Source organism: Castor canadensis, chromosome 13 (genome assembly GCF_047511655.1).
Source record: "Castor canadensis chromosome 13, mCasCan1.hap1v2, whole genome shotgun sequence".
NCBI classification, from domain to species: Eukaryota; Metazoa; Chordata; class Mammalia; order Rodentia; family Castoridae; genus Castor; species Castor canadensis.
The window spans coordinates 961502-985630 of NC_133398.1; the positions used below are offsets into that span (position 1 = coordinate 961502).

The 24129-nt window shown below is 54.7% G+C and overlaps 2 protein-coding genes and 1 pseudogene across 8 annotated transcripts; 2 read left to right on the forward strand and 1 right to left on the reverse strand.

The window, feature by feature from the left end:
• The first annotated feature begins 2346 nt into the window (after positions 1–2346).
• LOC109699337 (malate dehydrogenase, mitochondrial pseudogene) lies at positions 2347–3559 on the forward strand (annotated as a pseudogene).
• A 5407-nt stretch (positions 3560–8966) lies between these two features.
• Edf1 (endothelial differentiation related factor 1) lies at positions 8967–13249 on the forward strand. The gene is made up of 5 exons (XM_020183975.2): positions 8967–9155; positions 11505–11556; positions 11900–12060; positions 12326–12419; positions 13019–13249. The coding sequence occupies exons 1-5, from the start codon at positions 9078–9080 to the stop codon at positions 13078–13080; spliced, it is 447 nt and encodes a 148-aa protein (XP_020039564.1). The 5' UTR covers positions 8967–9077; the 3' UTR covers positions 13081–13249.
• Positions 13250–14179: 930 nt separating this feature from the next.
• On the reverse strand, positions 14180–24121 carry Mamdc4 (MAM domain containing 4). Of its 7 annotated transcripts, none has more exons than XM_074052791.1 (29): positions 22659–24121; positions 21965–22072; positions 21722–21895; positions 21510–21635; positions 21224–21354; positions 21055–21139; positions 20815–20940; positions 20455–20592; positions 20280–20368; positions 20022–20195; positions 19704–19788; positions 19425–19613; positions 19173–19301; positions 18919–19050; positions 18695–18819; positions 18503–18614; positions 18247–18363; positions 17964–18098; positions 17694–17830; positions 17409–17628; positions 17199–17336; positions 16950–17068; positions 16770–16860; positions 16469–16615; positions 16147–16281; positions 15874–16001; positions 15686–15794; positions 14962–15137; positions 14579–14753 (listed from the first exon to the last, which is right to left on the reverse strand). In XM_074052791.1, the coding sequence occupies exons 1-29, from the start codon at positions 22702–22704 to the stop codon at positions 14712–14714; spliced, it is 3663 nt and encodes a 1220-aa protein (XP_073908892.1). In that variant the 5' UTR covers positions 22705–24121; the 3' UTR covers positions 14579–14711. The 7 variants fall into 7 exon arrangements, with proteins under 7 accessions (XP_073908888.1, XP_073908890.1, XP_073908893.1 ...); XM_074052790.1 differs by having other exon boundaries at positions 21965–22075; XM_074052787.1 differs by having other exon boundaries at positions 14180–15137; positions 21965–22075.
• Positions 24122–24129: the final 8 nt, after the last annotated feature.

The following is a 24129-nucleotide window of genomic DNA, read 5'->3' on the forward strand; positions in this document are numbered from 1 at the left end:
CAAGCACAGTTTTTTTTTTTTTTTTTTTGATGGGACTGGGGTTTGAACTCAGGGCTTCTTGCTTACAGAGCAGGTGCTCTACCACTTGAGCCACACCTCCAGCCCATTTTGCTCTAGTTATTTTGGAGATGGGGTCTTATGAACTATTTTCCCAGGCTGGCCTCAAACTGTGATCCTCCTGATCTCAGCCTTCCAAGTAGCTAGGATTACAGGCACCAATGGCACCAGGCAAGCTAACTTTCAGTGCACAGTTCCACCAGAGTTTGAAAGGTGTACTGCACCCACATTTGAGGAACCTCTGGAACAAAGCACATAGCTGGTTTCCACATAGAATACAGTCGGTGAACCTGGGTATAGGGCACACACAGAGCTCAGTCACTGCAGAAAAGTTGAACACTTAAGCCACCAAAAGAGATTCCTGGAGGAGTATTTTATCACTGACATTATTTAGGATTGCTGGCACAATAGAAAGCACAGATGCTTGTAGTGAATTGTATTACTTAATAGCTACACAAATGCAGCTGCATGTGAATGGCATCCTAGAGAGGCAAGTTGTGTTGGCTCACCACCTGTACAGGCTGGGTGACCCAGACACTGGCTGGAAGTCTATGAGGAGTGGCAGGAGACAGAGGGGAGGTCACATGTAGCTCTTTGGGACCCCACAACAAATGCCTCTGTCCTACCCTATCACCTTGCAGTGGAGCTGGCACTAGAAGGTCCTGATGGGCATACATACAAGGTTGCCAGTTGTTCCTTCTGGCTGCCCTCCAAAACATGACAGACAGCCAAGGCCATCAGAAAATAGCCTCAAACTGATAGGAGACAGAGGCAGGGTGCAGGCACCAGAAGCAGTTGTGAAAAATTGAAATGAATAACTTCAGAAGAGAAGAGGAGTTGGGGAAGTAGAATGGTACAAAATTCAGCGCTGTGAAAGGGACACGCTGCGGGCACCATGACACACACTCATCATCCCAGCTACTGGGGGAGGCTGAGACTGGAGGACGTATTGAGCCCAGGAGTTTGAGATCAGTCTGGGCAGTATATTGAGACCTTGTCTTAAAAATAAAAATTCTAGCTAGTGCAGCCTAGCTGCTTGGGAGGAAGAGATTACAAGGACCGCAGTTTGAGGCCAGCCTGGGCAAAAAGTTAGCAAGACCTTATCTCAAACCATACTGGGTGTGGTGGCGTGCCTGTCATCCCAGCTACACAGGAAGTGTGAGTAGGAGGATCCTCGTCCAGGCAGTGTGGGCACAAACCTGAGACCCTATCTCAAAAATAACTAAACCAAAAAGGGCTGGGAACATGGTTCAAGTGGTAGAGCAGATGCCTTCCTGGAAAAAAACAAGGCCTTGAGTTCAAACTCCAGTACTGGGAAAAAAAAAAAACCCCAAAAAAACAAAAACAAAAACAAAAACCAAACCAAGAATAAAAGGAACATACAGAATTTAAGAGATTTTAGAAGTTAAAAATGTGGTATCAAAATTGCAGATGTAGGTAAAAGGTTTATACTTTGAGGAAATCTCCCAAAAGTAGAAAGAAGGAAAGTTTAAAACAATAGAAAAGATGCCAGGGGTTGTGATTCATGCCTGTACTTCCAGCACTCCGGAGACAGAGGCAGGATAGAGGATCCAGAGGCCACATTGGGCTATATAGCAAGTTCAAGGCAAACCTGGGATATACAGTGCTAACCTGCCTCAAAAAACCAGGCTGAGTGCTGTGGTTCATGCCTGTAAACCCAGCTCCTTGCGGGCGGCGGGGGAGGTTGGGAGGACTGAAGTTCAAGGCCAGCCTGGACAAATAGCAGACCCTCATCTCATCCAACAAACTGGGCACAGTAGCATCCATGATCCCAGCTAGTGGGAGGCACGGCTAGGAGGATGTTGGTCTGAGGCAGCCTGGGGCAAAAACACAAGACCCTCCCTGAAGAAACAACTAAAGTAAAAAAGGACTGGGGGTATGGCTCAAGTGGCAGAGCACCTGCAAGGCCCTGAGTTCAAACCCCAGTACTGCAGTGGGGGATAATGAGGAGTATCTTCGTCTGTTTGGCTGCTGTACCAGAAAACTTGGGACTTAGTGAATTATAAAGAACAGAGATTCATTTCCCTCAGTCCAGGAGGATGAAGTCCACGGTCAAGGTGTGGGCAGGCTGGGTGTCTGGTGAGGGCTTGGCTTGCTTCCAGGATGGTGCCATGAATGCTGCATCCCCCGAGGAGAGGAAGTGTGTCCTACGTGGTGTGGGGGGCGGGTAGCAAGGGCCATGACTGTGTGTGTGCGCGGACGTGAGAAGGAGAGAGGTCGTTGGAGTCACCTGTGCGTTGCCAGCTCCTTCTCCTGCCGGTCCGCGCCCCGCCCTCCCCAGCCATGTTCTTCCCCTTTGCCTGGCCTGCTGGCGCCGCCCTCCACCGTAGTTTCAGCACCTCGACCCAGAACAGTGCTAAAGTAGCCGAGCTTGGGGCTTCAGCAGGAATCGGGCAGCCCCTTTCACTCCTTCTGAAGAACAGCCCCTTAGTGAGCCGCTTGACCCTCTATGATATCGCCCACACACCTGGGGTTGCTGCAGACCTGAGCCACATCGAGACCAGAGCGAAAGTGAAAGGCTACCTGGGACCTGAACAGCTTCCAGACTGCCTGAAGGGATGTGACGTCGTGGTGATTCCGGCTGGAGTCCCCAGAAAGCCAGGCATGACACAGGACGACCTGTTCAACGCCAATGCCACAATTGTGGCTACCCTGACCACCGCCTGCGCCCAGCATTGCCCTGAAGCCATGATCTGTATCATTTCCAACCCGGTCAACTCCACCATCCCCATCACAGCGGAAGTGTTCAAGAAGCATGGCGTCTACAACCCCAACAAGATCTTCGGTGTGACCACCCTGGACATCGTCAGAGCCAACACTTTTGTAGCAGAGCTGAAGGGTTTGGATCCAGCTCGAGTCAGTGTTCCTGTCATCGGTGGCCATGCTGGGAAAACCATCATCCCCCTGATCTCCCAGTGCACTCCCAAGGTGAACTTTCCCCAAGACCAATTGGCGACACTCACTGGGAGGATCCAGGAGGCTGGCACAGAGGTGGTGAAGGCTAAGGCTGGTGCAGGCTCTGCCACCCTGTCCATGGCGTATGCTGGTGCCCGCTTCATCTTCTCTCTTGTGGATGCTATGAACGGGAAGGAAGGAGTTGTGGAATGCTCCTTCATTAAGTCATAGGAGACACACTGTGTCTACTTCTCCACGCCCTTGCTGCTGGGGAAAAAGGGCCTGGAGAAGAACCTGGGCATCGGCAAAATCAGCCCTATCGAGGAGAAGATGATCGCCGACGCCATTCCTGAGCTGAAAGCCTCCATCAAGAAGGGAGAAGACTTCGTTAAGAGCATGAAGTGAGGCTCTGCAGTGGGCACCTTCGCTCATTGTGGCATGCTGTCACTGGAGAGCCATTTCAGAGACCTCTGTGTTGTCAATTGCTTCCATGATGGTTATCAGTCGTATCAGCACCACCATCCCTTCAAATTGTGGCTGGTCTGTTGGTGCAACAATAAAAGCAGACTCTGATTTTCTTTTTCAAGGTCCCCTCTATACATGTCCTTTGCCCCCATCAGCTGACCAGAGTGTCTGTCACCACTTCTCATGGCCAATCAGAACTAGATGGTACTTAAATGTTAGGGGAGGCATCAGTAGCTTCCAGAATGTCTAAGAGGTTTGCTTATGAAGTAGGATAAAATGCTCAAAGTCTGTTGGTCCCTGCTCCTGAGCTCTGTGTGAGCACCCATAAACAGGTCAACCTGCAGTTCTTAGCCTGTACTTTTGCCCTCACCTTGATAGCCCAGTAGCCAGTGTCAGGCTAAGCAAACCGCATCATCTCACTGAGCTGCCTTGGCTGGCCTCTGTCCTCTTCCGAGTCTCATCCTCTTCTGTCAGCCCTGCTGTTCAGTGATGGATGGCCAGAGTTGTAGGAAATGGGGGTTGGGAACAGAAGCACCAGAATGCCAGCTGCTCCCTCAGAGCTGAGGACACCACCAGCTAGCCCCATAAAAAGATGGTATCAGATTTTCTTAAGGGCCTAAAGAAAGGACTTGGTTGGGTTGAGGTTTAGGGAATTAAGGAGCCATTTTGTTCCCTTTAGTGCTGGGGACAGCCTGTTCTCCAGAAGCTGTGGCCCCTGGAGTGGAAACAGCTCTGTACTTGAGAAGGAACTTTTCCATCATAGAAAAGTTCTATGGGGGGGATGGGGTGTTATTCAAACAGCCTGGTTTTTTTTAAACTAAAACTGAAAATGATTTTATCATAAAATGACTTTGAGAGCACTTGCTTGCATACACAAGGCCCTGGGCTTCATCCCCAACACTGTAAAAATATGAGTAATACGTGCTTGTTGTGTGAAACCTAAAAAAGTCAGAAAATAAAGCAGGAAGGTAATCACTGAAAAAAAAGAGAAGGAGAGAGCGAGCACAATGGGGGCCAGGTGAACGCCCTCTTGTATAATGAACCAACTCCCCAAACAGCAGCAGTAATCCATCCTCTCTGCCCTCATGGCCTGATCACCTCTCAGTAGGCCCCCTGCCTTCCAACAGCTAGCTGTGCATTGCGTGTTAGGCTTCTGACATTTGCTTCTGGGGGACACACTCAAACCATAGCAGAAGGGGAAGAAATTATCAAAGAAACGGAACAGGAGAACATTGCCCAAATTGAAGGGTATTATTTTCCAAATTTAGAGGGCCTAGCATGCTGAACAGATGACAGAAGAAAGAAGCCACACCAAGTCCCTCATTTTGAAGTTGCAGAACAATGACCTTCAAATGAAGACCTTGGAATTTTCTGGGGTGGGGGTGGGGGAAGGACCAGACAAAGTGGGTCATAGATAAAGGTCTGAGCATGAATACCAGGCTCTCTGCCGTGATCTGGACACCAGGTGACAATGAGAGAAAACACTCTCCTGCCACTGTTCTTGCTCAGACCATCATTCCAGCCCAAAGGTGGAATAGAGCCACTCAGACATGCAGGCTCTCAGAGAGCTGCCCCCATGTGTCTGCAAGCTACTGGAGAATGTTCGCCAGCAGGGAAGCAAACACACAAGAGGCCAGCATTGGCTCCTGGAGGCAGTGCACTTGGATGGGGCTGTGGAGAACTGCTTGCAGAGGAGGAGGCATCAGAAACAAAGGGACAGGTAGGGCACCTGATGGTGTGACTCTCTGAGGAAGTTATGTAGGAATATGACACAGTACACCGCGTGCATCTGTTGTGAGCAACACTTGTCTGGTCATAGTCATCAAAACACTAAAAAAAGACGTGACTGGAGGTTGTGATGCAACCTGCTAAGAGGGTGGGAGGCAGTGCGCATTTCCATGCGCACGTGTGTCAAAGTGCTCACTCCTCAAATGTCGAACAAGACAGCTTAAAATGGGAAAAGTAAGTGAGCACAGAGTGAGGGTGTCCTTCCAGAATGTGGAAGTAGAAGCTTAGCGGCTGCTGCCACAAAGCAGTTGGCAAGAACCAGAAGCAGAAGCCTCTGGGGGGAGTGTGGGGGGAAGGGGAAAGTGAGTGCTGTATTGTCAAGTAACTGAGCACTTTCTGGGCTGCAGTGTGGGGGTTTAACACAGGCACACAATGCAAATGCCTGCAGGAAGAAGCCAAAACTTCATAAAGGGCTGCGGGCATGGCTCAAGTGGTAGAGCACCTGCCTAGCAAGCCAGAGGCCTCGAGCTCAAACCCCAGTGCTACCAAAATACAAACACAAGTTTATAAAGACTTTGAATGATGTGATTTTCACAATGTCCAGCACAAAGTTGCCACACATGCAAAGAAGTAAGTAAATATGGTTTTGGATTTTTTAGACAGACCCCTTACTATGTAGCCAGGCTGGCCTTTAGCTCACAATTCTCCTGCTTCTCAAGTGCTGGGATTACAGATGTGCACCACCATGCCTAGCTAGTAAATGTGGTTTTCTTTTGTCCCACCAAATCCTCAGCCAGGGTCACTCCAGAAGGGGTGGCAGGAGTGGTACCACAAAGGACTGCCCCAAGCTATCTAGAGATGGGGTTGGTGGGTGGTCACTGCACTACAGACAGTGACTTCCCCAATAGTTGTTCACAGTGGGCTGTTACTGTGTGATGGGTACAAGTGGGTTTTCCAGGCTTGTTTTCCAATTCTTCCTTGATCTCCAGATTTATGAAAATGGTTCTTGTGAGAGGACTTAGTGTTTTGAGTATACACTTGGGGAGCTTCTCACGTCAGACAGTGAGAGAAAGGCATGTCCTACCTGCTATATCCGAAGCTGGGGTGGGGAACATGGGCTTTATGTGAGGGGGTGAGGAATTTTGGCTCAGAGTCATGGCCAGTTTCTTTCAGTGTTTTGGGCAACAATTAAACACCTTCATCAGTACTTAGGAATGCTCAAGACCCAGCTTGGGTTCAAGTCTGAGCAGTCAAGGCAATCTATAACTTTTGATCAGGACACAGAAAGAAATTGAGAGGAACTGAGGGACTCTACAGTCATAATCAAGAAACAAAGCAATCAGCTGGGTGCCGTGGTGCACATCTCTAATTCCAGCATGTTGGAAATTGAGGCAGGAGACTCACAAGTTTGAGGCCAGTCTGGGCTACCTCACAAGACCCTACCTAAAAGAAAAAAACAAAACTCAGATGTTGATTTAGAAGATAAGGCCTTGAGCTGGGTGCCAGTGGCTCACACCCGTAATTCTACCTACTTGGCAGGCTGAGGTTTGGTGAGGCTAGCTCAGGCAAATAGTTCAAGAGATCTCCCATCTCCAAAATAACCAGAGCAAAATGGACTGCAGTCTGTCTGGACTCAAGTGGTAGAGTATCTGCTTTGCAAGTGCAAAACCCTGAGTTTAAACCCCAGTCTCACGGGAAAAAAAAAAAAAAAAAAAAAGGCCTCCAATGCAGCTGTTTTAATTAGTTCAATGAATGAAGGCATTTTTAATGAATAAACAAAATCTCAGTAGATAAGTTGAAACTACTGAAAAGAATCAAACAGACCTGGCACGGGTAGCTCATGCTTGCAATCCTAGCTACTCAGGAGAGGCAGAGATCAGGAAGATTGCAGTTCAGAGCCAGCCTGGGCAAATAGTTTGCGAGACCCTATCTCAAAAAACCCTTCACAAAACAGGGCTGGTGGAGTGACTCAAGGTGAAGGGTCCAAGTTCAAGCCCCAGTACCACACACACACACACAAAAGAATCAAATAAAATGATATTACTGAGCAATTTATAAGGTTCAATATCTGAAATTAAAGCTTATGGCTTTTAGCTTTTTTTAAATTTTATTATTAAATGATACATAAAAATATAAAAACTGTATATATTAATGAGTACCATGTAAGGGCCCATACATGTACATACCGCATAATAGCTTTTTTTTTTTGGTACTGGGGATTGAACTCAGGGTCTTCACCTTGAGCCACCCCACCAGCCCTATTTTTTGTGAAGGGTTTTTCGAGATAAGGTCTCACAAACTAGTTGCCTGGGCTGGCTTCAAACTGCAATCCCCCTGATCTCTGCCTCCTGAGTAGCTACAATTACAGGCGTGAGTCACAGGTGCACGGCTGATAATGTTTAAAAGCATGTTTTTTCCCTTTTTTTCGGAGGTGTGGGGTGGGACTGAGGTTTGTACTCAGAGCTGTGTGCTTGCAAAGCAGACACTCTACCATGTGAGCCAACACTCCATTCCATCTTGCTGTGGTTATTTTGGTTATGGGGAACAGGGTTTGCACAAATCAAGCCAGTGGTAAGTCTCTGCAAAAGTCTTCCGGTCATCCAAGCTGCAAAACATAAGCAGAGGACTTGGCTGCTTCGGCCTGGGCCAAGTGCAGTGGTGATGGCTATAATCCTGGCACTGAGAAAGCTGAGGCAGGAGATCTGTGAGTTCAAGACCAGCTTGAGCAACACAGCGAGACCTTGTCTCAACGAACCAAAACCAAATCAAGGAAACAAAAACCTGTCTCCTCTAAGAATGTATTTAGTACTTCAGCACATACAACTTAATACACCATGTATCTTTTTTCCTTGTTGGACCGGATCGCATTTATCAGAATTCCAGTGTTTGTGGAACAAACCTTGTAGCAGTATCTACCGTGAACTCAGCTGTGAGAACCTTGAGTTTTACTCAAGCCAGTGTTGACACAATGAGATGCAAACTTGATCAAGCACACTAGAGAAATATTAGGTAGGGCTGGAGGAGTGGTTCAAGTGTTAGGGAGCCTGCCGCCCTGACTTAAAACAAACAAACAAACAAACAACGTCTGGTGCACCGGTGGTTCACGGTCTGTAATCCTAGCTACTCAGGAGTTCCAGATCAGGAGGATCGCGGTTCGAAGCCAGCCCCGTGCACACAGGTCGTGAGACCCCCCCCCCCCCAAAAAAAACCACAAAACAGCGCTGGTGGAGCGATTCAAGTAGTAGAGCGCCTGCCTAGCATCGCCAAAAAAAAAAAAAAATACAAAATAAAAATACAAAAGGGGAGGGATGAACCGAACCGAAGTTCTGCTACAGGGAAAACCAGGCCACTGCAGCTCCCTGACCCTGCCTGGGCCCAGCGGAAGGCCATCAGCCGTCCCAAAGGTGTGGCGGGCCCAGGCTTCCCGGAGGCGGGGGTTTTGCGGGCCCGCAGGCATCAGGACAGCCAGGACTCCAGGGTCCGGTTCTCTCCGCGCGCACCTTCTCTCCATTTCACGCGGCGGCCCCGCCCGCGCCCCCAGCCTAAGGCCCCCCTCCCTGTCCCGCATAGGCCGATCCCCACTGCCCCGCACCCCTCTGCTCTCGCGTCCCCGGCGCCCCACTCCTCCTGCGGGCGCCCGCGCCAGACTCGCCCCGCGGCTGAGGCCCCGACGCCGTCCTCCCGACGTCGCCCGCGGGCGGCCCCAGCGCGTCCCGCAGGAACCGGGTGCGCGGATTGGTCTTGAGCCGAGGGAAGTGCCCGCCCCCTCGAGCCTTCGACCAATAGGAGGCGGAGGCGGGGCTGTTGCGCAGGCGCCGGAAGCGGGGAGGCTACGAGGGGACGTCGTGTCGCCGCGCCGGGTCTCGAGCAGCTGCCGGAGTCGCCGGACTGACCGCCGCCCCCGCCGCGCCATGGCCGAGAGCGACTGGGACACCGTGACGGTGCTGCGCAAGAAGGGCCCTACGGCCGCGCAGGCCAAGTCCAAGCAGGTGACTGGCCGACTGGAGAGCGGCCGGGCTGGGCGGAGCGGTCTCTGGGCCGAGGCCGGAGGATATGGACGGGGACCGGGGGCGGGGGCCTTGGGAACAGGGGCCGGGGGATCTGCGACAAGGGATGGGGACCGAGACAGGAACGGTGGGGCAGGAGCCTTGGGGACCGGGGACAAGAGGTGGGGACTGAGCGAAGGGAGGGACTAGGGCCGAGGGCAGGAGATCTGGGCAAGGGTCAGGGGCTGAGGGACAGGGCTGAGAACTGGGCGCTGGGTAGAGGCAGGGACTGGAGACCTGGATGGGGATGGCACTGGGGACAGGAGCAAGGACAGGTTAGAGAACTAGGCTGGGGACCAGGGTTGGTGGACCTGGAGCAGGGGTGGGGACCCCAGATGGGGGTCAGTGGGCGGGGGATTATGTGGTGGACACAGGACCAAGGCAGGGCCTTGCTGAGCAGGTGGATGGACCCTTCCTAAAGGGTAGGAGATGGGGTGCTGGAGAGGCAAGCTGCCAGCGTGGGCGGCCCATTCAAGGGTCATGTGTGAATCAGGTAATTGTTGGGAGGCCTCTGACCAGAGCCTCTGACATAAGTGCAGGTCAGGACGGGAGAAGCTGGGTTCTGGGGTTGGGCATTGTTGAACCGCCCTGGGTCTATCAGATGCAATCAAAGTCAAATTCACGCCTTTTTTTCCCAAGGAAACTTAATAGTCCAAGCTAAGAGTCACATGAACTGTGTAGAAAGAGCCTTTGAATAAATCACACTTAGAATGGCCCATAAACTTCTTTGGGGCATTAGAAACGTCAGGAAATGCATAATGTTAATAGTCAGTGACCAAGGACCCTACAGCATCTCTGTTAGTGGTCGTTTCCAGGGCGACCGCAGGTTTCTGTGGGATGTGTCATCTCTCTCATTAGGAGGCCATGGCAGACCAGCAGTGCATTCCTTCCTGCTTTTGCAGGAGCATTTAGACTCTTGTCTTTTTCTTCCCCCCTCCCCTCTCTCTCTCTTTTTCTCTCTCCCCCTCTCTCTCTGTCTCCCCCCTCCCCCTCTCCCTCCCTCTCCCTGCCCTCTCTTTCTCTCCCACCCCTCCTTTTCTCCATAGTGTTGGGTTTGAAGCAGGTTCTTGTACATGCTAAGCAAGTACTCTGCCACTGAGCCATATCCCCCGCACAAGCCTGTCTTTCTCTTTTCTTGAGAAAGGGTCTTTCTGCACAGCTCAGGCCAGCCTTGAACTCACTATCCTTCTGCTTTAACCTCCTGGGTGCTGGGATTACAGACATGCTACCATGTCCAACTCAAGCCTGTCTGGTTTTTTTTTTTTTTTTTTGGTGGTACTGGGGCTTGAACTCAGGGCCTCACATTTGCTAGGTCAAGCCTGTCTTAATGCAAGAGAAGTGACCAATTTCTCTTAGTAGTAGGTTTTAGGCATTGCCTGGATATTTGATTGTATAGTGTTTTGTATACAGTGGTCCCTCATATTTTTGGAGGACACATTTTAAAGCCCCCAGTGGATGCCTGAAACCATGCATGATACTTGACCATGTATGTGTGTGTGTATTTTTTTCCCTATTCAATGTTTTCTTCTATTCATACATACTCATACAAAGTTTTACTTTTTATTTTTTGGTGGTACTGGGATTTGAACTCAGGGCCTTGTACTTGCTAGGCAGGTGCTCTACCACTTGAGCCATGGCCCCAGCCCCAGCATTACATATCAGTCCTTTAATCTTTACAAACAATAATAACTAATGATCAAGTAGATGAACTAAAATAACATGATAATAAAAGTTAACTTGAATGTGGTCTATCTTATGGAACTGTACTTGTCCTTGAAAGACAATACAGTGTCTCCATGATGCAGGGAAGTGAGTGAATCATCATGGCGACCTTGTGATTTAGCCTTAACTACATGTAAGGATTACTTGAACACAGCACTGCAGTGCTGACACCACAACAGTTGATCTGGTAACCAAGATGACTAAAGGAATAATGGGCAGGTGCACATACAGCATGGAACCACTGGACAGAGGGATGATTCATGTCTCAGGTGGGATGGAGTGGGGTGATGAGAAATTTTATCACACTACTCAGAACATGCACAATTTAAAATTTATGAGTTGCTTATTTCTGGAATTTTCCATGTAGTATTTTTGGACTCAGGTTGACCAGCAGTAACTAAAACTGTGAAAAGTGAAAGTGGATAAGAGAGGACCGCTGTAATGAACACAGCATTGCATATCAACCCTTCAGAACCATTAGCAATGTGCTGATTGGCTAACAGCGGCCTAAATTGTGTGCAAGACATTCCCAAGCTAATTTTGGTCAAAAGCCATTTTCTAATTTTCTAGGCCATCTTAGCGGCTCAGAGACGAGGAGAAGATGTGGAGACATCCAAGAAATGTAGGTATTTGTGTTTTTACCTGCAAAACAAGGATGCATTGTGGGATAATCTGCTGGAGGGTGTGGTTGGGTACTGGCAGCCAGTGGCTGCAGCTGCTGGGCAGCCAGGAAGTGTTCATGGTGTCATCAGCACACCTCTGGGGAGCATGCGGTCCAGCAGGGACTGTTACCTTCCACCCACTTCCCACACTGAGAGCGACTGGAACAGTGTACTCTTAGGACTGTGAATCTGGGGCAGCCTGGCTTTCCATGTTGTTAGAGGAGCCTGTTGGTCTGGACACCATCTGAAATAATTTTTCCCTTTGTTAACTGTAAACCCTTTGTTCTGCTCATGCTGACTCAGGGGCTGCTGGTCAGAACAAGCAGCATTCGATAACCAAGAACACGGCCAAGCTGGACCGGGAGACAGAGGAGCTGCACCATGACAGGGTGACCCTGGAGGTGGGCAAAGTGATCCAGCGGGGCCGGCAGAGCAAGGGGCTGACGCAGAAGGACCTGGCCACGGTGAGACTCAGAACCATCGGCTTGGGGAAGTGGGTGGCTGGCACTCATACTGCATGGGAAGGAGACTCACCATGTGGTGGCTTTGGGACCTGCACTTTGTCCTCACCCCAGCACTCCCAGAAGCCTCAGGGGAAGCCAGGCCTCCCTCTCACATAAGATCTATCTGTATAGGGTGTGACCTATATCACCAGAGGGGGCTGCCTGTGGGCGTCTCCCCCAGCTCCCGCAGCAGGGCTGGTGTGACTAAGGTGCATCTTCTCTTCAGAAAATCAATGAAAAGCCGCAAGTCATCGCAGACTATGAGAGTGGACGGGCCATTCCAAATAACCAGGTTCTGGGCAAAATTGAGAGAGCCATTGGTGAGTCTTCCTCGCAGGGCCTCAGCCCGACGGTGCCCTGCTGGGAGGGGTGGAGAAAGCTGAGGTGAGGGTCTGTTTTTTGAAGCCAGGCTGCTGGATTCTGCCCAGTTTTGCCTCCAGATGGCACATGCTGTTCAGGGGTTAGTAGGGACTCAGAGCCCTGAGAAAGTAGTGTCCTGGGTCCCTCGCCCTCTGGCTGGCTTCTAGCCAGCATTCTCCCTGAGCCCAAATACGCAGGGGCTGTGGCCCTCTGGGATCTGCCCTTAAGGAGTTGGCCACGTGCCACATTCTACTCCCTCAGTGTCCCTCCAAAGTGACCAAACACAGTGTTCCCACTCGGCTGGGACAAGGTGTTTATCCTCCTCCTAAGATTGCTAGCTCACACTCCTAAAAGAGTTAGATCGAGGTGGTAGTGTCTGTGTGTGGAGGCCCTGAGGAATGGGGTGTCCTCCCAGGTGGGACCCAGGAGGATTGTGGTGGGCAGCTTGAGATGGGAAAAGGAGCTGGTACTCAGGCAAAGTGGATGCCTGCTGGCCCCAGGACTGGTGGGTGGGTGTGGTGGGCTACAGGGTTCTCAGCAGCCCACTGGCCCATTTCAGGCCTCAAGCTCCGAGGCAAGGACATCGGAAAACCCATCGAGAAGGGGCCTCGGGCAAAATGAGCACAAAGCCTCGAAGCCCAGTGCGTTCCGGCTGAGCTCTTCTGGCTGGTCCCCTGACCACCAGCACTGCCGTGGGTCTCTTCACATGGCCGAGCGGAACACGGGGGTTAGGCCTGCGGGCCCCCTCCACCCATACCTGCTGTCAAACAAAGCAAAACCTTGCAAAGTGCTGGCCTTGTGCTCTTTTCTTGCTGCCTTTCTGTCCCTCGAGTGGGATGCAGAGGGGTGCTTTCTCTCCTTTGGGCATCTGCTCAAGGCCATTAGCTTGGAAGCCTGGGGAGTTCTGAGGACCTCCTCTAGGAGGTGGGGCTGTGGCTAGGAAGAGACAGTGCCCTGCGCTGCTTTCTCTCCTTTGGCTTTTAAGAGTGTGTGTCCTTCCTGCTGGGGGGAAATGGCACTTTGCTCCCTCTGCATCCTTCATCCAGTTCCCTGCCCTTGACCACAATTGGAGGGGACAAAGATGAGCTTCATGATAGACACCCCATTGGGACCAAGGGACTTGAAGGTTGGTCTCTCTTAGGGTCATTTCCTTTTCACCCATCTGCTGGGATAGTGGACATTAGTCAGCAAAGCAGCACTGGCCACACCCCCCTGCTGACCCTCTCCAGGTTGAGTCCTGTGACAGGTGGGAATCAGCCATGCTCCTTGGAGCAGACGGGTGTTTGTGAGGAGGGTTAAGCCTGTAGCACCTGGCTGCCCAAGTGTGAATGTCACTCCCCTTCCCAAGGACAGCCTTCAAGGCTGGCACCTGGCTGCCCAGGTGTGAATGTCACTCCCCTCCCCAAGGACAGCCTTCACGGTTCCACATCCCTGCAGTGGGCCATCTCTGCAATAAGCCATAGCTTAGGAACTACCCTTGGGGTAGAGGTGTCAAGGTCACTGTGCAGGTGCCCCAGGTCTGCTCATGGGGGTCATAGCCCCCTCAGCCCAAAGAGCAGCTTGCCTTCCTTTGACTTGCTCAGGAGTGTCAGGGCACCCAGGGACATCAGTTTCACTGTCTGGGGATTGCTCAGGCCTTCATCTTGGGCTCTGGGAAGGGGTGCCTCTTACCAGGGGATAGCAGATCCAGGGGCCTCTGGCTGGACAGTGGCATTCTTCCCCACCAGGCCAGCTGCATCCCACCATATTTAGTTGCTTTTAGCCCTGTGCTGTAGGGTAACTCCCATTCTCATTCTTCACAGGCTCTTGTGCCTGCTTGGTCTGGGGCAGTGGCTTCTGGGGTCCTTTTGGGCTGGTGCCCATGGTTCTGTGTGGATCGTGCCTGCTTCATAGCCTGAGAAGAATCTAATCTTCCCAGCCAGGTGCATTGAGGAGCAAGGAGGGTCCCAAGCATGTCCCCCAGGTCAGTGTCAGGTCAGGTCTTGAATCCCGAGCAGGGTCACCCACCCACTGGCCACAGCACATGGACACTGAGAGCCTGGGCTGCCGCATGGGCATTTATTAACAGGGAAACAGCCCCCCCACATACACCTGTGCAGTCACAGGCTAGGGGGAGGGACATGGAAGCTCAGCATGTCCCCTGAGTCCCATGGCCTGGCCCACACTGGGAGGAGGTCCCATGTCCAGCTCCCTGGCTGAGGTCTGACCAAGGACTGGGGCTGTTTGCATGAGGTGCCAAGGCCTTGTCTGACCTATGGGTTGCTGGTTACAGATGTTGGGAGGGTGACTTGATCCTAGGAGGAAAGAAGGAGCTTTGTGAGGACCACTGTGAGAGGCAAGAGCAGTGTAGAGTACAGGCAGGGCTTGGACGGCTGGGACTGGGTGTCCTGCAGCAGTCTGGACCACCTCCTCCTCTTGGGTGCTGGCCCACTGCTGCCCATTCTCCATTGTGGCAAGCATGGAGGCAGGAGCCCTGGTTTGCCCACACCTGAGGTGCCTTACCGCGTTGAAGAGGATGTTGTCAAAGCCGGGGGCTGCAGTGTCTGTGCCCCTCCGGAAGGGGCAGCCCCTCTTCTGCAGCAAGTGCTGTCCCCCAAGTCCCAGCAACATCAGGAGTATGAGGAAGAGGAGGGCTCCACCAACTGCGGCTGGCACTGACACAGGGGCTGCTGTGTCCCCTATGGGCAGAGAGGGCACATGATTCCCTGGACTTGAGCCCTCCAGAGTTGAGGGCAAGGAGCAATCCTGGGGCTACCAGGAGCCCTCAGCTCCTGTCAGCTCTGGGGTTCACCCTCTTAAGAGGAGGGTGTTGGTCTTTTCAACAGCAGCTGCAGACCTGGGGGCCTAACTCCAAGCTGGACCCACCCCTTCCTAGCCAACAGTTACACCAAACATAGGCCCCACCATGGTCTCTGCACTGACCTGGCAGCTCCCTCAGGGCTGGCCTTCCTTGGGAATGGGTGCAGGGAGCACAGAGCCCACAGCCAGGTGGGGCATGCCTGAGGAGGGGGCAACAAACTCCCCGTGGACATCCCAATCCAGGTGACTCTGCCCTGAGGGGCAGTGGGGCAGAGTAGGGAGGGCACAAGGCCTGGCCTTGGGTTCTGGTCTCGTGGGTTACATGCAGGACACTGGCATGTAACCAGACCAAGCCCAACAGACCCATAACAGCTGGCTGGCTTAGGCCACCCTTGGAGCCATCTCTAGACTGGAGCCCAGTGCTCACCCTGGTTGGGTGCAGGCTGCTGGCAGTGCTGCCCGGCCAGGTACTCAACATCATCCAGGGCAATGGGCCCCAGAACTGGCTGGCCACCCAGAGTAGCTTCAAACACGATCTGATGGGGCAGGAAAAGGCCTTGAGGGCCAGAAGGGAGAGAAAGGAGGAGGGGGAGGAAAGCCCACCTGGGATCTCACCTGGAACTCCTCAGTGCTGGCCACCTCGACCTGGACTTGTAGCCATTGGTGCCGAAGGTGCCCGCCCTCGCCCCACACAGCCAGCTGGCCCCTGGCACTGCTCAGGAGCACCCTCAGCTCGCCCTTGTCTAAGAGTAGGGCCAGGGCAGGGCAGGTTCAGGGTCTCTGAAGAGTACCTGCTTGCCTGGCATGGTGCGGGGTGGAGCCCCCAACCTCTGACCCTTGCCCCCTGCTCCCTCACACCCAGGCACTTGTGGGCCCAGCCCAACTCACAGAAGTGCTCAGGAAAGCCCATGTGGTACCAGAAACGGAGGCAGGAGGCCTCAGTGGCAGGCAGGGGCTCGCTGCGCAGCCAGGCTGCCCGGCCTCCAGGCCCCAGCACGCTGGTTTCAAAGAATGCAAAGTGGCCTGGAAATGAGAGGGTGGAATGCGGAACTGACCCCTTGACCCTATGGCCTCTGACCCAAGGAAAGCTGGGTGGATGAGGCCCAGTCAGGTGTGGTATGCTGCACATGGTGCCAGCTGGGACAGAGGGGCTTGTGTGGTTTCTGGGCCCACCTTCCCACTCTTGTCTCTTGCTCTGTCTAGTGTGTACCTGCTTCTGTGCCCAGGGTGTGGTCCACAGTGGGCTGAGGATAGTGGGAAGGGGTGGCTCCACTGCTCCAGTCCCAGCTATACCCACCCAGGCTGGGCCAGGCCAGGTGGCTCCATCCACACAAGCCAGATTCAAAATCACAGGACCCTGTAAGGAAGTGGCTAGTGAACGAACAGAACTTCCCTTGTTCCCCAGCCCCCAACACCATTCCTGGACAGAGGCTGGCAGTGTCCCATGCTGGGCCAAGGCAAGGGAATTGGGTTTGGCATGGATCTGGTGCCACCCGCAGCAAGGCTCCTACCTGGCTGGGTGCAGGGCCCATCTTGGAGGAAAAGGTCGTCCAGAGCCATGTAGGAGTGCTCCACACCTGCACCCACTGCCTCAAACACCACCTGCAAGGTGCAGAGCCCACAGCCTGCAGTCTGGTCTACACAGCCCTGGGGATGGGGAACCTCTTCCCCCTTCCTGCTGAGGCACTTACCCTCCAGGCAAGCTCAGCCTGCACATCCACGCTGCCCAGCCGCCAGGTGAACCCACCGTGAGCACTGACACTGAACACCTGGCGTCTCCCACCTTCTTCTATGTGGACCTGCAGGGTGCCTGCATGCCAAGGGCCAGCTCGGGTCAGCAGCCATGGGGGAGGGTGCTGCTTGGCTTCCTAGTCCCACACAGGGCCTCTGGGGACCCCAGGCTGAACCTCCTAGGGTCCCCTCCAACAACAGCCCCTCACCTGGGTTGTGCAGGCTCAGGTGGTACCAGAAGTTCAGGCAGGCAGGCTGGGCCAGGGGTGGGTGCTCCTCTGAGGTCAGAGAGGCCACATGGCCCTGGGGCAGCGCATTTGGACTGGTGTCTACCACCATGTAGTACCCTGGGAAGACCAGCATCAATCGGCTGCCTGTGGCCAGCCCTCTGCCCTCTGCTCTCGGCCAGGCCCCAGTACCTTGTGTGGTTTCTGTGGTGTGGTCTTTCTGGGGGCCCCAGGGAACATGGCCCGAGGCATTTGCCTGGCGTATCCATAGGCCCCAGCCTCCAGTGGAGAAGTCACAGGTTGAGTCCTCAAAGGAGCAGCTCCTCGGGGCCCAGCAGGGGCCAGGCCGCACAGCCACATCATCTAGAGCCATGGTACCATGGTACCCATCCCGGAGACCCTCGAACAGCAGCTGGGGACAGAAGGTGTTAGCTGGCTGGGCCTGTCCCACATCTCTCCGCCCAGAGCCAAGCTCACCTGGTACTCGGTTCCAGGCTCTTGCTGGTGGTGGAGGGTGACCCAAGCCTGGTGCCAGCGGTTGCCATGGGTGCCCGACCGGGACCATAGCTGCGTGTCTTCCTCCCCGTGCCTCCTCATGGCAAGGCGCAGTGTCCCTGCAGGGAGAGGGAGGTGGGGCTCGAAGGGACTAGCCCCGCAACGGCTCATCTCCCAGGGCTCCACTGGCCCCAGACACATCTTGAACCTCCCGGGCATACACAGAGGCCCTGCCAGCTCTGAGACGCTCACCGATCTGGGGCCCATACATGTGGTACCAGAAGCTGAGGCACTCCTTAGGAACTGCTGGCACCTGGGGCCCCGTGAGCAAGTGGGCTCCTTGGCCTCGGGCAGGGGGGTCTGTGGGGTCCAGAAGCATGAAAAAGCCTGCAGGGGGGCACAAGGCTGAGCTGCAGAGATGCCCCTCTCATATCTGAAGTCCCCCAGGTCTGGAAGCCTCCCTCTGATGTGAGAGCCTTCTGGTTTTGGGAACACCCTGTGTCTGAGGGATCCCAGGGTCTGGCACTCCCCCTACCTTGACCAGTGGTGTGATCATATCCAGGGCCATGGCTCTTTATCCGGTGCCAGTGGGCATCTGTGAGGTGGCCCGTGTGCCAGCCACATTCATCCCGCTCAAAGTTACAGGTGACCTCTGGGGGGGCAGGGTAGGGTCAGCACCCCACTGCCCTCCATCTCCCCTCCTGAGCTCAGATGGTAGAGGCTCCCAGACATCCCTGGAGGTGGACTGGGTGGGAGCCCCAGGGTGGGAATGGGAGGTGGGCAGGAGGGACCTTGGTCTTTCTCAGTGGTCACTGTGGGGTTGCAGTCCCTCATGGTCACATTGTCCACCCCAGCTTCCTGCTGACCAGGACCGTTCAAGTCCACCAGACCAACAAACTCCAGCTTTCAGGTAGATGGAGTGAGAGAACTGTTAAGTTAAGGCTGGCTTGGTACGGATCCCCACCCGGGGCTGCCTTCCTCACCTGGAAGGGCCGGTGGCGCGCTCCAAGAAGGACCTTGTCCACCATCCAGCTCCCAGTGCTGCTGCTAGGGGCCTGCCACACCAGCTCCCGGGAGCCTCTTTCTACCACAACCAGTCCCAGGAAGCCTGGCCAAGGGCATCACCATGAGTGGGTCATCCTTAAACCCCCTCCTTCTATGTAGGGGCACCATGGAACTAGGCAGAGGGCTTGGGAGTAGACGGTACCTCGGGGGTGACCATGGAAATAGTAAGCCATGTGGAGTTCACAGTTGGGGCCAGAGGGGCCCAGGGTGGGTGTAAGGGCCCGGGCCTCAGACCTCAGCTGCCCCCAGGCCATCTGCAGAGATAGGAAATGCCCTGGGGGAAAAGCAATGTGCTCAGTTCAGTTCCTTCCAGGGTACCCCTCTGCTGCCCAGGGACCCCCCCCATTCTGAGACCCTCTCTGGTGAAGGGTCCCTGTGGGGTTGTGTGGGCCTCACCAGCAGCAGCCCCGCTGGCATCCCGTGCAGGCCCCCTGCTCTCCTGGGCCTGGAGCCGCTGCCACTGCAGCCGTCCCACACTGGTGTCCTCCCAGCCCCCAGTTGAGGCAGACTCGAAGTCAGTGGTACCTGCAACAGCAGTACCTGCTGAAGGGTGGGGACCCAGCCGTCAAGAGCACCCTACTCACCCTGGGCTCACACATGGGGAGGGTCTCAGGCAAAATGGTCAGGATGGGAGCTGACTGCTCTCACCACACTGCTGTTCGTCCTCGCCCTCTGCACATTGCTGCTGGAAGTCACACAGCTGTTCCGGGGGTACACACAGGTCCCCACAGGAGAGATGCTCTGGTTTGCAGGCATCCTGGGACTGCAGGCTGGTTGGCTGAGGCCATGGGGCCAGGGCCCAGGGCTTAGGAGGTGGTAACCACAGGGCGGACACTCCTGTGGGGCAGAACTGAGGTCAAGTGAGGGATGGGGTGGATGTTGTGCTTTCCCTGGGGAAGATAAGAGAGGGGGCTTGAGGCAGTTCACCTGGGACCGTTTTGCAGTGGTTGAATAGGATGAGGTCATCTAGGCCCACGACGCCTCCTGGGCCTGTCTCCCCAGCCAGGAGGATCTGACAGTAGGGAGGGGGCGCTCAGGGGGTGTCCCAACACCCCTCTGTTCTCCCTGGCATCTGCTCTGTAGCACCCTTTCCATGTCCACCCACTGCCTATACTTTGTCAATCTCTGGACAATACTTCTGACCTCCCAGAGTGTCTCAGGATGGCCATTGGCAAAGCACCCGGCTCCCGTCCCCTGCTCTTGACCCTACCCCTGTGTCCCCCATCCCTGTCTGGTTAGCCTCACCCGGAAGGGGTGGGTACTCTGGATGTCGACCCGGTCTCTGACCCAGGCATCCCCCAATTCCCCTTGGCGTCTCCTCAGCAGGACAGGGGTCTGGGGGGCACTGGGCCCACTCATCTGCAGGAGAAGCTGGAGGTAGCCGGCCTTGGACCCATGCAGGTAGTAATAGAAGATGAGCTGGAAGTGGCATCGAGTTGGTCAGTGGGCCCTCTGGCTCCTGTGCACCAGGAGGAGCGACCCTACATCCCTCAGCCATCTCACCGAGCAGTTATAGGGGCTTGAGGCTTGGAACTCTGGACTGAAGAGGACAGCAGGGGTTCCAGGCTTGGCCACAGAGACTAGGAAAGAACCTGGAGAAGAGAGCAAGTATGGGCCAGGGACTCTGAGAGAAGGCCAGATGGACAGGGCAATGGCTGGGGTCCCCTGTGGATCTCACCGTGTGCACTGTTCTGGCTGTGGTCTCGGCGTGGCCAGGCAGAATCCATTGGACCACCAGCACTGTGGTTCCAGGCCCAGCCTTCCGAATGGTTCCACAAGCCCAGACCTGTCTCGAAGTCTGTGGCCATGTACTGCCCTAAGGTGGAAGTGTGACTATCAGGGCCACCAAGCTGGGCTTTCTGAAGCCATACGGCCCCAGCTCCAGGGCAGACACCAGCTACTCCACCTCCAGAATGACCACGCCAAGATACACCTTCCCAAACAGGCCCCCAGCTTTCTTTGAAGGCCCTACGGTCAGGGTCCAGCCTCCCTGTCTCATTCTACAGCCCCGCCTGGCCCTGGGTGGCCCCAGCCTCACTGCAGGTGAGTGGGTCCTCATCAGATCTGTCCCCACAGTTGTCCTCGCCATCGCACAGCTGATGGGGCTCCACACAGGCCTGGTTTTGGCAGTGCTGGTGTCCCCAGAGGCAGCTGGCCTGGGGACCTGCGGCAGAAGTGGGGGAAGGAACAGTCTGAATAGGGGAGTGAGCATTGAGGGTCCTCTGCTAACCCTTAGGCCCCCCACCCCGAGTTGGAACAGGATGACATGAGGCCTTACTGGGTAGCCCACAGTCCCAGAATTCCACATCATCCAAGGCCACAGTGCCCCTGTGAGTGGCATTTCGGGTGGCAGAGAAGGTCACCTGAAGACAGTAAGGGTTCTTAGGACCTCAGTCAGGACCCAGCCCCTCCCCACTGCTCTCGCCAGCCAGACCACCCCAGCTTACTTGGAAGTTGCCTTGGATACGGCCAGTGATCACTGCCAACTCCTGCCAGCCAGGACCCCAGGGTCCCGAGCTCTGCCACAGAGTCAGTGTCTCTGCAGCATGGGTCACCTCTAGTCGCAGCTCAGCCACATCTGCAGCATTTTTGGTCCTCCTAGTATGTCCTCCAGCCCTGTAGCTGTGCCCTGACCGTCTTTTGGGCCGCCCTCCTTTCTCTAGTTACCCTTTTCTTTCCCAGCCCCTCCCCAGTACCACCCTGCCCTGGGTCTCGGGGGTTCTGGGGATGCACCTCTAGAGGCTGTGAGGTACCAGAGTCTCAGCTCACAAGTGGGGGCAGCCTCACGCAGGACAGGGGAGCGCAAGGTTGCGGTGGACGCCTCTTTCCCACGGTGAGTTCCCACAGCCATGTACCAGCCTAGTCCAGGCAAGAGGTCAGATGACCAGGCAGGAAACCAAGAGGAATGGCTGGGGGGGGTGTGTGGAGCCTCTCCCAGGCCTCACCCAGGTCAGTGCCATGAGTGTGGTCAGAATGAGGCCCAGGACCCTCCAGCACAGCTCCTGCCCGGTCCCTGAGCCAGCTGTAGCCTGAGGTGCTGATGTCCCGCCAGCCACAGGAGTCCTGCTCAAAGTCACAGGTGAAGGGAGTGCCCAGGGTGGGTGAGGCTCCATGGTAACCTAAGAGAGTGGGTGGTCAAGCATCTGTCCCAGGACCTGCCCTGCCCACTCCCACTGGGCCCTGCTCACCACACTGGGTCTCGTCTGAGCAGTCTTGGCAGTCACACACGAAATTACACGTGATCTCGCTGGGGCTCCTGCAGTGGTTGGGGACCCAGGCCTGGCCTGGGGACCATGCTGCTGGTAGAGGGACAGTCAAGTGGGCTGGGGTAGGGGAACTGGCCATTCCACTTTACCAGGATTGTCTGGTATTAGCACTGGAAGTTCCAGTCCAGGGAAGCCCCTCAGACCTGAGTGTTGCAGGACACTGGTCATCAGGGCTCAGACCTAGGAGATTTGGCAGGGAAGAGCTTGGGGCCCATGGAGAACTGCCATAGGGGCTCTACTTTCCCAGCTGGCTGTATGTTGGGGTGGGAGAAGGGTGTGGGCATGGGGAACAGGGCCCTTAAGAACACCCTCTAGGAACTGGAGGGGGGTCTTACAGGAGGGTGCCCCTCAAGAGGACAGACTGTTGGGTAGCCCAAGCTCCCCCAACCTTCCCATCTGAGGGTGGCAGGTGAAGACTCAGAGAGCTGGGCAGATGCCCACCTGTGATCTGCCCCGAGCCCCTCCTCTAGGGCAGAGAAGGAAGCCTTAGTAAGATAATCCTTGGCCCTGTGGGCTTGTCCTGGCTGTCCCTCTCACAGGCCACCCTCCTATGGGGCTCCTGCATCTCCCCCCACACCTGCACCTGGAGCAGATTTGGTGAGACCAGCTGACTCACCCAAAAGCAGGACCAGGGCAGGCAGGAGGTAGCTGGACAGATGCATGGCCAGGTTGGAAGGAGCAAGGCCCAGTGGCAGCAAGGCTGTACAGTCTGGTGGGGACTTTGTCCAGTTATCAGTCCAAGCTGGCCCCACAGGCTGATCTGGCTGTAACTGGAGTGGGCTCAGTCCCTTTGTGCTTGCAGCCTCTTGGCTGGGCCCCACCCATTGATGATAGGCTAAGCATCCAGTTGTAAAAGTGTCCCCAGGAGGAGGCCCCTGGTTCAGGATCCGCTCCCACCTGCCCAGCTCCTTTTGAGCAAAGGTCAGGCCTCAGCCATGCGAAGCACCCACCCAATCCTGCCCTACCCAGTGGAGGCTCCTCCTGGAATGCAGAGGGCTCTGTGCAGCAGTGTGGGGGTAGCAGAAGCCACTGTAACTTCTCATGGGGTCTTCAGCCCCAACCTGAGGCAGGCCATGGAGGCTGAAGCACCTCAGCAGCGGCATATAACAGTCCAGCATGTGTTATCTGAGCCGCCCTGCGCTGTTTTGGGGGAAAGGCACAAGCCCCGATGAGCCCAGAAACTTGTTTTTGTTTCTTTTGCAGTACTGAGGCTTGAACTCAGGGCCTCCACCAGCCCTTTTTTGTTTTTGAAGATAGGGTCTCTTGAACTTTTGCTCTGGCTGGCTTTGAACCATGATCCTCCTGATCTCTGTAGCTGGGATTACAGGTGTGAACCACTGGTGTGAGACGGAATCTCTGGTTCTTGAGGAAAAGATCTACAGCTGAGTCAGGCAGAACATCAGAACTGCCTGTGACTTACCAGTGTGACACTGGGGCTTGTGGAACCTGAGCCTGTATCTTGACCTGTAAAGGTGTCTCAGCAGTGCCTTCTTGGAGAGGCAGTTTAGGGCATGATGAGCTGATGAAGGCTGGCTCAAGTGCATGGGGGTGGTGTGAAGACACTAGTGCTAGTCCCTGCTTTTCCCCAGCACCCTTCATCACTAACACTGGGCCTGCTGTGCATGAGGCTCCCAGACTAGGGGCTGAGCTTGCCTTCAGCTACTCCTCTGCATAAAGAGGCAGGGCTGGGGCTGAGGCAGAGGGTACAGGAGGGCTTAAGGAGAGACACATTCAAAAGTCAGAAGCTCAGAATGAACAGGACTCAGTAGTAGTTGATGAATACCCAATCCTGGAAGCCATGCATGTCCTTGGCTGGCAGACCACACAGGAACAAACACTAGGGGTCTCCAGGTTAGGCCTGGGGACAGATTGACAGCAACAGCCATTGTCAACTGGCCAGGACAATGGTCACTGGGACCCTTCCCTAGGTTGAGCTTCAGGAAGGGAGGCACTTGTGGGCACTCCAGGACTTGGCTGGCCAGGAGGGGCCATGTGCTAACTCCTTGCACAAGGTCTTGTGGGATCCCCTCCCAGATGTCCTTGGGGATAGCAATTGCATGGAGGAGCAATCAGGCCATAAACGGTGA